This window comes from Canis lupus, chromosome 36, assembly GCF_048164855.1.
Source record: "Canis lupus baileyi chromosome 36, mCanLup2.hap1, whole genome shotgun sequence".
In the NCBI taxonomy this organism is placed as follows: Eukaryota; Metazoa; Chordata; class Mammalia; order Carnivora; family Canidae; genus Canis; species Canis lupus.
In genome coordinates this window covers 11,378,831-11,392,324 of record NC_132873.1, presented here as the reverse complement: position 1 = coordinate 11,392,324, position 13,494 = coordinate 11,378,831, and the positions used below count along the sequence as shown (strand labels likewise).

Genomic DNA, 13,494 nt, shown 5'->3' with positions numbered 1-13,494 from the left:
GAGTGGATTTTTTTTTTTTTCTGAATCCACACCCATGCTCTTTGACATATATGGAGTTAATTGCAGATGGCCTGTTCATCTCAATGGTAGGTGATTTAATTGACTGTCACTGAATAATGCTGAAGCATTTGAGAAATTAAATGTTGTTACATTAGATGTTCTATCTCCTGGACTAAGCATTACATTTTATTGTTAGTCTACTAGAAATCATTAAACTTAATATATCCTTCCATTATTATTGAGGGCTCCCAAAAATACCTTCAGTGTTTTGCTTTTATTTAAAATGCTTGCTGTACACATACCAAATAATAATCTAATTAAGATGATCCAGTACACAATTAACCAAAAAGTTAGAATAGCCATAAAACATTAAATAATCATACGAATATGTGAATAATTTGGTCTGAAAATATGGAGAATATTTGTCTAACATTTGGAAAACATAAATTATATATTGGTATCACCTCAAATTTCACCTATTCAAAAGAGATAGTCTAACAATTCATATAATGAGATTTCCAATATTTAAGGTGAAATTTGGTGAGAAAAATGTACACATTTATGTAGTAAATTGGTACCCAGGTTATCGTCATTATGAATAGAATATTAATAGTATAGAATAGATATGAACCTAGGTATTTCTCCAAGATCTCTTCATAGCTGCAATATCATGTATAGATGAAACTGTATATTATCCAGATAAGGTAGTTTTATAAATTCTAGAAAGGAGAAAATAATAGCATGTTTTGTTTTATTTCATTTTTGTCCCATATAATGAAATAACTTTTAGATTTTGGCCAGACAGGTAACTAAGTAAGTATAAGCTTGTAGACTTAAGGTTGTAAATATATTGGACATTATTTGAATTTAGAATAGGGACATTTGGTTAAGAAGGATCTGATAAAAACAAACAAACAGCAGAACACCAGAATGATTAATAAAGCCACAGCCATATGTAAGTGACCTTTACAAGGGAAGGCATTAATTGTCTCCAGCTCTGTAGTCCTCTGATTCAGTACTGTCATTCCCAATGGCCTCAAGATGATTACATGCCTGAAGGACACATCGATGGAAATATGGTCTCTCCCCTGACCAGAAAAGAAAATGAATTGCCAAGACAAGTTTTTCACTCCCTTTTAGATTGTGCAGCATATCCCTAGCCTAGGGACCTGTCTCTTCTCCACTCTGTCCCACATCATTGACAATAGACCAGGGAAATGTGAGCAGCAGCAGCAGAACAAGTTTTCCTGTTTGTTTATGTTTCTTGTCTTTGGGCACAACCATAATGTAAGTATCTAAGTAAGATCTATAGTAATAATTATAGTCCAAGGAATAGCTTTCGGTGGGCATGAAGCTAATTAATAAGAATGTGTTAAGGTGGAAGTTAATTTACATATGTGTTAAGTGACATCCAACCATTAACCCTTATATATGACAGTCCTCAAGTTAATCAAAGATCCCTTTTACAAAACACAGAATTTGCAGGAGACAAATGTAATAAATAATAAAGTCATATTATTATTTTATATATATATATATATATATGCCTTGAAATCATAATCTCAAAATTATTTGTTACAACACTGCATACTTCCTATGCCTACAAGTAGTACTTATTATTTATCTTGTTGAAAATATTTAAAAATAAAAGTTTGTTTAAGAGGAAAATTTACCATGATTATTATTGTCTCCGTTATGGTTTACCATTGTGCAAAGCTGGTACCAGAACAAACGGCAATACAAAAGAAAGTTTACTCCTAGCATCTTGCTCATTTCCAAGCTCTTTTATACCCATATTTCTATTCAGGCTCCTACTGTGCTCTTTCCATTCTCACCCCAACCTTAGGAGTATTTCTCATCATTAAATTACAAATTCATCTGTTCTTTATCACATTCCTTCCCTTCTCTCTAGGAGATGATAAATGAATGAAAATTATTTAGATCAAGTAGGTCAATAGGTTAACTAGATATCATGCTACCATTTCTTGGTAACATATCTTTAATTAAAAACAGAACACTGTTTCTCAAAATTCTGTCATCAGAATCAGTGGAGGGTTCCTTAAAACTATTGTTGATGGGGCAGCCCCGGTGGCACAGCGGTTTAGTGCCGCCTGCAGTCCAGGGTGTGATCCTGGAGACAATGGATTGAGTCCCACGTCAGGCTCTCTGCATGGAGCCTGCTTCTCCCTCTGCCTGTGTCTCTGCCTCTCATTCTCTCTCTGTGTCTCTATGAATAAGTAAATAAAATCTTTTTTAAAAAAACAAACACTTGTTGATGGGCCCCACCACAAGAGTCTTGATCTATTGGGTCTCAGGTAAGGCCCTAAAATTTGCATTTCTAACAATATCCAGGTGTTGCTGATGCATTTGGTTACTTCAGAAACAAGTTAAAATTTTAATTCACTGGGACAGTTAAGTAGTGAGGTATTTAACTACTCAGCAGGTTTTCTATTTCCTTTTATATTTTATAAGATAGGACTAAAATTAGGGTCAACCCTGTAGCCCTATACTTAAAACCCTAAAATTGTTTTAAATTTTTATCAGCTTGCTTTGTATAGCATATAAACAAATAAGATAAAACAATTGTCTTTCCGAAATACAAAAATGTCTTATCTGAAGTGAATCGCAATGTTTCCCGGTTACTTTACTAGGCTACCTAGCTAGAACACTTAGTTCTTTAAGATACAACTATAGAGCAAATTTCTTTCCTAGTTACTCTTTCTATGAACAGTGAGGTGTCTCCTACCCTTCCTTATATATTCTTACACAAAAACAGAATCATGCTTATTGTATGACTTCTGATTTTCAAATTTGGAGTTACACTATCGATTCTAATTACCAGTAAGATCAATGATGCTAGACTGATGTTCACATGTAATTCTCAGCCACCTAATAAATATATTAAGATATCTGGACAATTTCCAAGTTGTCTAAATTTTCTGCCACTTATTTTATTGCACTTTTCTTTATAAAAGAAAAATTAATAACTCTTGAACAAAAATTTCTTTTTTGTTCTGAACAATCAACTCATTCTCTTAGCCACTTAGTTACTTGCTTCTACTACTGCACACACACAGACACACACACACATTATAAGACTTTCTGGCAGAATAGGGAATAATGTTCTTGAAATAATAGTGTTGCATTTTGGTATGACACAAGCTGTCACAATCATAAGCAATCGTGGTATGAGCTCACTCAATAAAAGGTATGCTTAAATGTAGCATAGTTTTGATTCAATAACTTTAAAAATATTAATTATTGTTAAACATAAAATATTAATTAATGTAAATGTAAAAATAAATAAGAGAGCTCTTTAAAGACTAATTTTCTGTATGAAAAGACTGTTCAAATAGCACATATTATGGAATAACAACATAACTTAAGTATTATAAAAAGTTCAAAAGAAATGTATTCATTTTTTCTTTAATATAAATAGAGGAAAACCATTTAATAAGCCTATTAATTTTTAACGGATTATTATTATTTTTAGACTCTTAACTTGAATCATTCACTTTTTCTCTGTCCATTTCATTTCTAAAATTCTTCCTATCATTATTTCCATGCAAGTAGCAATTTAGTCAAAAACTCTACTCTTCAATAAGGAAATTATCTTTGAAAGGAAAGAACAAAAAAGTAAAATGTTAATGAAGGAATCTATAAATTCTGAACAATTTGCATTCACCATTATACCATCAATTCTATAGCAATCATGTTGAAAATAAATAACATAATCAGTATTCCTTTCTTCATCCAAAATATCCAATTTTAGCTTCCATGTCTGGCTAACTGTGAAGCTATTTCTAACTTCAAATGAAGCTATTTCTAACTTAAAATATTTTTTATATCCATTATAAATGAAAGAAACAAACAATTTTAGTGACCTGACAATATCAATGTTAATTTTACTTGGTATTTTGAGGTAATACCTCTAAAAATTTTAATTTTCTAATGTCAAGAAACATTACCACTGAGTGGACTCAAACACACATAAAATCTCTATGTATTTTGATGCAAAATATAGATCATATTAATTTAGGCTAAATTAATAGTTTAAACTTCTTTATCCCACTGTGAGATGAAAATTAATTACTAATTAGCACTACTTGATTACAGGCACACACAGAAAAACTCATGATGAGAAATCTTGTACCAAACCTCCTATGACAGCCTATATCAGCTATGAACTATATGGACTGAAAAGGTATCTGCAGGATTGCCTGGGGTCAGCTTACAAAACAAATTCCTACAAAGTGCTGTGGGTTTTTTTGTTTTGTTTTGTTTTTGTTTTTGTTTTTGTTTTTGTTTTGCAGCAAGACAATAAGTTTAGGTTGTTAGCAACTACCTCTTTCTAATCTTGATGGGGAATCACTGATGATATTGAAACATTCTGAGAAAGAATTTCCGATGTTATTTAGTGAGTTACTGAATAAGACAAATCAAAACTAAATTAGTAAATCAAGGTACATTTTCCAAAAATAAGGGACTGTGCAAAAAACTAGATTAGTGAAACTAGATATAAAGGCTTATGTATTTACAGAGCCCTAACGAGAGTGAAGGTTGTGGTGTTATTTACTGCACAGATTTGATGATATGGTCCACTGTTCATCTGAGACCACCAAACACAGCATCCTTAAACCTGCTTCCTATCTCAGTTTCAGTCACTGAGCATTTCCTTAGAGTGTACTTCTGTTCGGCAGAGATACAGTATTACGGTATCTTTCAGACTGCACTTACAATATCTGCAAATAAACGCAAGGGCACCACAAGGCATTATATTTCCCATAAAATGAATAAAGACTAACTATTTAAATGCTTTATAGCGTTCCTCAGTATAACACCTACTACAGTGGCCATACAGTGGCCATATGTGTATGTGTATTGCACTCTACTGATGAGAACATATCTGCAATTTTGTATGTTTTTCCTACCTGTCAAATTCTTCAATCCAAGTTCTTGAAGTCCAAAGTTCCCATCTTTTCTGTAGTTTAAAAATACTGCCAAGGCATATCGATCCTCATAAAGTTTTGTCCCACGGATAATGCGTAAATTCTCCAGAGGCAGGTAACGAAACTGATTAAGAGCCACTAACACGTAGCCTGTGACTTCCCGAATAGACTGAAAAGACACAAACAATTACTTCTGTTAAAAAAATTAGAGATCATCAGTATACTAATTTCTGCATTATATTATAAATAATTACCTTGATAATACAAGAACACAAAAGGTTAGGATTTCATTTGAAGTATGAGTTGTATTCTTTAAAAAAAAAAGTCATGAATGTGCTTATAGTAAAATAATAGATTTTGTTTTATCAAATTCTTTATAGCTGGAATTTGAATTTGAATATAATGAAAGGAATAAATACCTCATTCTTTGACAGACTAAAATGAGGTAAGAGCACCTAGCTATCAACGAAACTTTTTATAAAAAGCAGCAAACTCATAAGCTTATCACAAATAAAATAAAGCTGCATTAGTAGGTAGACTATGGGACACATTTTAATCTGCTTTATTGGTGTTTAATGCTATCATATCAAAGACTGTTAACTTACCTGTCTCTGGGAAATACATATAAAAATAATATGTATTAAAGATTGATAATGATCTCTAATTACAACCACAATTTTTATTTTTACTATCTATTGTTTAACATAGTATAAATTAATTACTTGAAGTTTTGTTGTATATTTTAAGGCAAAAAAAGTCATAGACATCTGGGTGGCTCAGTTGGTTAAGCATCTTCTTTTGGCTCAGGATATGATCTCAGGGTTCTGGGATCCTGCTTCGTATTGGCATCCCTGTTCAGCAGGGAGCCTGCTTCTCCCCCTGCCCCTCACCTCTGCTTGTGTTTTTTCTCTCTTTCAAATAGATAAGCAAAAATCTTTTAAAAAATAAAGCAAAAAAGTCACAAGAAAAGCCCTTAGGTTTCACCTAAAATTATAGTTTTTCAGTAAAATAAGTAAGATCGTGATAGCTACGAACATACGTATTAAAGTTTTTAAAAATTAAGTATAAAAATATATATAATACAGAAGTGGTAAAATGATGTGAATTTAATGTCAATTCTATGCCAATTTAGACCTCTTAATTTCGATGTCCCAATGCTTAGTGCTTGGCACTGGCTTTTCCATTCAGTCTCATTCTCTTGGTTACCTTATCCTGTTTCAAGGTTGATCTCCAAACTTTTATCTCCAACCTGTCCTCTAAACTCCACATTCCTATCTAACTGCCTGCCCCACATAGTCACCTGAATACCTAAGAGACTTCTCAGATACACTGGTCCAAATCTGAACACTCATCTTCCTTGCCCCAATCTTCCAGCACCCTTTCTCTGATCCCAGGTGAAGTCAATCCATCCTTCCTATTATTTAGGCCAAAGTCTTGGGGTCATTCTTCACTCCCTTCTCACACACCAAATTCAATACATCCTATTTGTTTTATCTTTAAAATGATCAAGAATTCAACCACTTCTTATGTCAATCATTGCTGTCATTTGAGCCATAATCACCATCAGAATTTCACTTATCACGATGACCACAATAGGTCTTTCTGTTTCTACTTCTTTTGATCCCTGACCATGTATTCTCAGTTAAGGCTGGACCTGATTTTTTTTTTTTTAAGTAGGCTCCACACCTGGCATGGAGCCCAATGTGCAGTACTTGAACCGATGACCCTGAGATTGAGATCTGAGATTAAGAGTTGGATGGTTAACTGACTGAACCACTCAGGTGCCCCTGGACCTGATCATTTTTAAAAGTCAAATCATGACATTCAGAAGATCAGTTTTTAAAATCAAATCATGACACAGCAGTTCTCAAAAATTTGAAACATCTGCCAAGTGACTCAAAGTAATACTTCTTTCACTGATGAGTCTAAATCTATCTGTTCTGCCCAATGCAGCAACACCTAGCCCTATGTGTCCATGGAACAATTGAAATGTAGCTGGTATGAACTGAAATAAAATACACTCTGGATTTCGAAGATTATATGCTGAAATGATATAATTTCAGAAAAATTGAGTCATAAAATATAATATTAAAGTTAATTTAAAAAAAACAAAAAAATAAAGTTAATTTTAACCCTTCTTTGTTTTTATTATGGCTACATGGAAATTTAAAATTATATTTTTATGACTATCATTACATTTCTGTTGTACAGTGCAATACTCTATGACCTGGTCATCAGTTCTTTTTGTAACTTCTTTTTTTAACTTTCTCCCTTTCACACTCTATTCCAGCTTTACTGGTTTCCTTGTTCTTCTAATATGCTAAGTGTTGTCCTACCTCACGGTGCTCACTTTTACTCTGAAAGACCTGAGTTTTTTTCCCTCTTGTTATCTTTTTGGCTAATTTCCTCACTGACTTCAAGTTTTGTTTTGTTTTGTTTTTTTCCTTCTCAAATCTTACCTTCTCAATTGAAGCCAAGCTGACTGACGATCCTCCCACCTCCTCCTGCTCTAATTTTTATTGTGTCTGTAATACTTATCACCTTCTAATTTACCATATAGTATATACATTTATTACATTTAGTATTTATAACCTGTCTCTCCTTTTCTCAGAATATAAGTTCTGCAAGGGCAAGCATTTCAACTTGTTCACTCATGTCTCCAGTGATCACAACAGTACAGGCACATAGTGAGAAACCAAGAAATATTTGCTGAGCACTCTTGCTTTTCTCTGGCCATATCTTCACCAATAGGCAAAGGCTACAGAGCCAAGAGAAGTGCCCATCTGGAACCTGCATTCTTTTCCTCTAAAGAAGACTCATGCTCCAGACCACTGTGATACTTGAATTTCATTCTCAAATTGCCCTAATCTCCCATCTAGAGCCCGTGGTATCATCTTTCCAGTTCTGTCCCCCTGTCAGCAGACTGTGGATGCTGGATGTACAGGCTAAGTGTCCATTCATTCTGCTCAAAGCTTCCTAAGATACTGGACAGATCTGGTTAAAGGAGGGGCTAAAGACTGGAGTCCCTCTCTCTCCATGCCACCATACTCCTGAAGAGTCCAAAAATCCTAACATTTGACCTGGCCATCCAAATTATTATAAAGATACTTCTGTCAAAGTGGGAGGGTAGATATATTAATAAGTATTATTTGATTTATAATAAATAATAATGACATGGAATATGTAGACCTTCATTTATATTCTCATTCCAAGTCCTACAATTCTTAGAAAATGAACTTGCTGACACTAATTACTTAGAAAAGTAGAATCCTAATGGAGCAAAGGTAGAGATAAAGGGTCAAGGAACCTATGCAACTATTCATGTCTGGCACTGGATTGGGAACTGCAAGCCACTATAGGCATTCCTGGAACACTGATCATTTTGGATTAAAGAGATGAATGATTGGGGGAATATGAATAGAAAAAAAAAAAGAGGTGAAAAGGTCAACAGTAGCGTGCATTGTTTGCATGCCACATTTGGTTGAAATTGCACTTGCCTGGAATAGTCTATCCCTAGAGCTCTACAAACCAATCACTGTTCCAATGGTTGAACTCTAATCCCTTTGTGTTCTTAGAAGAGAGATCAAAAACATTTTCCAATGTCATTTGGTCTAAAAAGTAAAATTCTTTTATTCATTATAAAGATCATTTATCCTTTAAGTTGCATATAACAATTATCAAGTGCTCTAAGTTACAATGATAACAAAAAGATAACCATTGGGGATAGAGAATGTATTATCAATCTTTTGTCTAGAGAATGTCATAGTAGCCATCATTCTTCCTAACACACTTACCATTAGCTCCAACTTCACCTGGGAATTGACTCTAATTAGACTCTTAGAATGATAAGAAATGAGGGCGCAACAGGGCTCAAAATACTTCACATTTACTAGCTTTTATACGTACTGGCTTTGTAGACTTGTTAAAATTATTTACCTTCACTGATCCTCAGTTTCTTTATCTTGAAATAAATGATAGCAATAGCTCTATTAAAAAGATTTTATAAGGATTAGAAGATATAAGAAAAGTGTCTGGGGGAACCTGGGTGGCTCAGTAGGTTAAGCTTCTGACTCTTGATTTCGGCTCAGGTCATGATCTCAGTGTCCTGACATCGAGCCCTGCATCAGGTTCCAAGCTCAGCCTGAAGCTGTGTGTCTCTCTCCCTCTGCTCTTTTTCCTTCTCTGTCTCTCTCTCTCAAATAAATAAAATCTTAAAAAAAAATACTATTTAAAGAAAAGTGTCTGGCAAATAGTAAGTGTTCAATAGATGCTATCTATTACAAATATTATTATTTCTGATAATAGCCAAAACTACCTGCAGCCAATCTAATTTGAAAATAAAAATAATTATAAAATTATTACAGAAGAACCACTGCCTTTTAGTCTCTTTGTTATGTAACCTTTCTATCTTTTTTATACCTTGCCTCTTCAGTTTGGAATTTATTCCTAAACTACAGAACTGGTTCCTGATACTGTTTCTTTGTATGTTATATAGCCTTTAGTACAGACTCTGGCACTGAACAGACATTCAATAATGGCTGTTGAATGAAGTTAGAATTGAAAAGTAGAAAACAATGCTTAAGGACTTTTTAGATTTTGTTTTCCATTGAAAACGATTTTATGAACTTTCTGCTAATAAAAAAACATTGTTTGAACAACATAATCATGACTTGTGCCCAAGGACCACAGTGGTAAGTAGAAATCATCAGAGTGCCCCAACGAAAAGAAAATCCTGACTCTGGTTCTGGCTCAATACGTTTAGTTCCAGGAAACTGCCTATTTTGTCAACCGAAGAGTGAATACCCACCTAAAGACATATCTCTCTCTTTGTGCTGTAAGTTTCTGCTGTCTAAAACTGATTGATTTCCATTGTCAATGTGTGCTTCTATAGCTGCTTTGTTCAAGAAGTGAATATAATTGAAGACCATTAAAGCCTTAAATGCTTCAAAACTCTTCTAACCCAAGGGACAATTTGTTCTGCCTTTGGCATTTGATGATGGAAACCAAAAGAATGAAAAAAAAAAAAAAGAAATTTGACTAACTTCCCATATTAGCAATATATCTATATTAGCAATAAGTCCAGAAAAAATACATGATTTGTTCTAAAGAAAAGAAATTTACAACTCTTCTCCCATGAAATATTTTAAGAAGAAATGTGAAATCTGAAATTATAAAATTCCCAGGATTTTCAACGGATGTCATTCAAAGATTAGAAGAGATTGAACTGCTTAACTGGGCTTTCCATTTACCTCCAAATCATTCAAGAAAAATCAGTCTTTATTATCTTTAAATTTCTATTTTATTTCACATTTCTTACAATTGTTAATTTTTTTTTCGGATAGGTCCACATTCCTTATTGTTTTATTTTAGTTGGTTCTCTCTAATTTGAGCCTTAGTGAGTATAGTGAATAGCTCCTTAAATGTTCCTTCATCTACCTTAAGATTTAAGTGACTGCAATACCTCACAATTCCTCAATATTTAATCAGTGTTTAGGAACCATGTTATGCACATTAAAAGTAATTACACATTCATGGCTATATGTACAAAACTCTGTTTCCTAGATTTTTTTCCTACTCAAATTATGTGTCAAATCCATGCTGGTTGGTTATTTTTCTTTCATTATTCCTTTGAAAATAAACCTATTTACTCTTGTTAAGACCTTCGGCAACAAGTAAAAACAGTTCTGAATTCTTAGCTTCTTCTCCAGTGTCTTATGTACTCATACCCATTTAGATAGCATCCTCAAACAATACTAACATATTCCATCAGTCAAGACATCCACAAATAAAATAGTGATTACTTATGATCAGTAGACTTGAAATTAAATCTGTAGTATAACAGAGAAGAGTAGGGAACAGAGAACTATTGGAAGGTTGAGGAAAGCCCCTCTGCTGGTAATGACTTTAGAATTTATGTGTTCTCTGACAGTGATAAATGTAGTAGCAAATTGTAACCTCTCTATCACTAAGGCTTTCCATTAAGTTTCCCTAGGCAATTAATTTCTGTCCCTGCCCCTTACAGCAAGACTGGTACTTTCTAGAGAACATTCTTAACTATGACATAATATTAAGAAACTTACTGAAAAATAATTAATACACATATAGCAAACATTACATATTCCTGCTGCATGTAGAGATAGAGACTGACTGACTATATATCTCATTCACATATGACATCTCCAAACGCATGGCATATTTGGAGTCTTGCTTTCAGTTATATCAGTTTCCTTAAAACTCCAGTGATTATGCTACCCTGGCGAGCAGGAACTCAAAGTCTGATCCAATTAGATTTGAGAAAATAGAATAATGTGAAATTACTGTGGTAGAGTTGAATTCATGCTCATTTTACACAGCATGAAATAACACTCAGAGGCCAGAGAATCTGATCGAATTCTTCCCAGCAAAACTGCTAACTCTCAGCCACTAGTACCCAGTCTTTGGGTGCTAGTGCTATTACAAACCTTACCTTTCTAAGAATCTACAGACCATTCATCTATCATCACTGGCTACTTAGCCAGTTCTTAACCCCAGTAGTGAATACTTGAGATCTACTGAAAAGATGATCACTTAACTCTTGAGTTTCCACAAGTTAAATAGGGAGCCTTAGTAGATTCATTCACATAATCATATACAAACCTCAATTTTAAGTCCCTATATATTTAAAAAATCTGTACTGTTAAAAATTTCATTATCTTTAATTTAAAATATGTGTGTGTGTGTATATATATATATATATATATGCAATATACATGTATGTACAATTGTATACTTTTTCCTTTTGCATCTGTTTATATAGATAGGTCTACATTTTTAAACCCGAATTCTAAATTGATATTTTAACATTCTTTTATAACTATTTAAAATATAGTATTGAATTCATTTTTTCCTCATCAGATATACACATTAAGCTTCAGTGATTTAGGGAATTGAATTTTAACTGAAATTAGATACACTGCATAAATGTAAAATAGTAAGAGTATCTGGAGACCTTAGAATTAAACTTTGATTAATTATAGATACAACTTAAATCAAAAAGAAATTATTAGTTGTCAGCATTTTCATACAACGGAGTCCACACATGAATTAAAACGTAATTTTTATATGCATTGTACGTGTGATGAGCATTTTCCTCCATAGAAAATCAAATTGCTTACGGTAATGCAATCCATTGATTAAATTTGGGTGCAGCAGTCTTACAGATATTTGACTTTTGTCTCCATTACTTATTGACCTGCCCAAGTTATTCAACCTTAATTTCTCTTCTGAAAATCAGGGCAAATTCTTCCCAGTACTTAAAAGTTGAAGATCTTCAAAAAATGATCATTTTAATAATATTTTATTAGTAGTATAATTATGCAAATATTTGCAAATATTTATTATAGTTTAGAAATGGTAAATGATTGGAAAACAAATATGCATTTGATATTAAAATTAATTAAATCACTGGTGCTAGAGAGTGCATAAATGAATGGACACAAGTCAGATTGCCTGTTATGGGCTCAACTATGAATTCTCACAACTCATAGTTGAAATCCTACCTCCCTCTAGATAAAATCCTATCTTAGAATGTGACCATCTTTGGAGTAAGGTCTTTAAAAAAGGTAATTAAATTGGGGCGCTTGAGTGGCCCTCAACCACCCAGGCAGTTGAGCATCTGCCTTTAGCTCAGGGTGCGATCTTGCAGTCCCGGATCCCACATCAGGCCCCCTGCATGGAACCTGCTTCTCCCTCTGCCTCTGCCTCTCTCTGTGTGTCTCTCATGAATAAATAAATAAAATCTTAAATAAATAAATAAATAAATAAATAAATATCTTTTTAAAAAAGTAATTAAATTAAGATGAGGTCACTAGGATGACCTTAATCCAATATGACTGGTGTCCTTAAAAAGAAGAGGAACTTAGAAAATAGACATACCTACAGAGAAGATAATGTGCAAGTCTATGAGAAAGGCCTCAGAAGAAAACAATCCTGCTGATATCTTGATCTCAGATGTTGAGACTCCAGAATTGTGAAAAAATAAATTTCTGTTTAAGCCACTCAGTCCGTGATACTTTGTTATGGCAAACCTAGTAAACAAATACTATACTACCTGGGTTCATATTCTAGCATTTAGCAGTGTTATGTTGGGTGAATTATTTATTTTTCTATGCTCAGTTTTTCCATCTGTGATATGGGGATATTAAAATCCTAAATTCCCTATTTCATTCTGAGAAGTAAGTCCCTACAAGTTACTTAAGGTCTAGCTTACAGCAGATTCTCAGGATTAGTAGTCACTGTTTTTTCTGAACCCAGAATCTTTACTCTTCTTCAATGCACTGTCTCCTCTGCATAGCATATATAAAACTGTGTTTCTCTATGTCTTAAGGAATAATACATAACACCAGAGTTTGGATGAGAAAACTGTTTGATATCCTTTCAATCTACAATTGAGCGTGACAGTTTTATGTCTGAGAGCTTTTATAAGATTTTTCCCCCTCTCAAAATTTAAAGTTTAAATGAAATGATGTATAAAAACAGCTGTATCTTTTGAAAACATATGGGAAAC

General features: G+C 33.4%; 1 protein-coding gene across 7 annotated transcripts in view; it reads right to left on the bottom strand.

The window, feature by feature from the left end:
• Positions 1 to 13,494, bottom strand: part of ERBB4 (erb-b2 receptor tyrosine kinase 4) — a 1,106,221-nt gene that overhangs the window by 508,908 nt on the left and 583,819 nt on the right. For all 7 annotated transcript variants that reach the window (XM_072813218.1, XM_072813222.1, XM_072813216.1 and 4 more), the window contains exon 3: positions 4,932 to 5,118. In XM_072813218.1, coding sequence (XP_072669319.1) covers positions 4,932 to 5,118 — 187 coding nt within the window. The remainder of the gene's footprint in view (positions 1 to 4,931; positions 5,119 to 13,494) is intronic.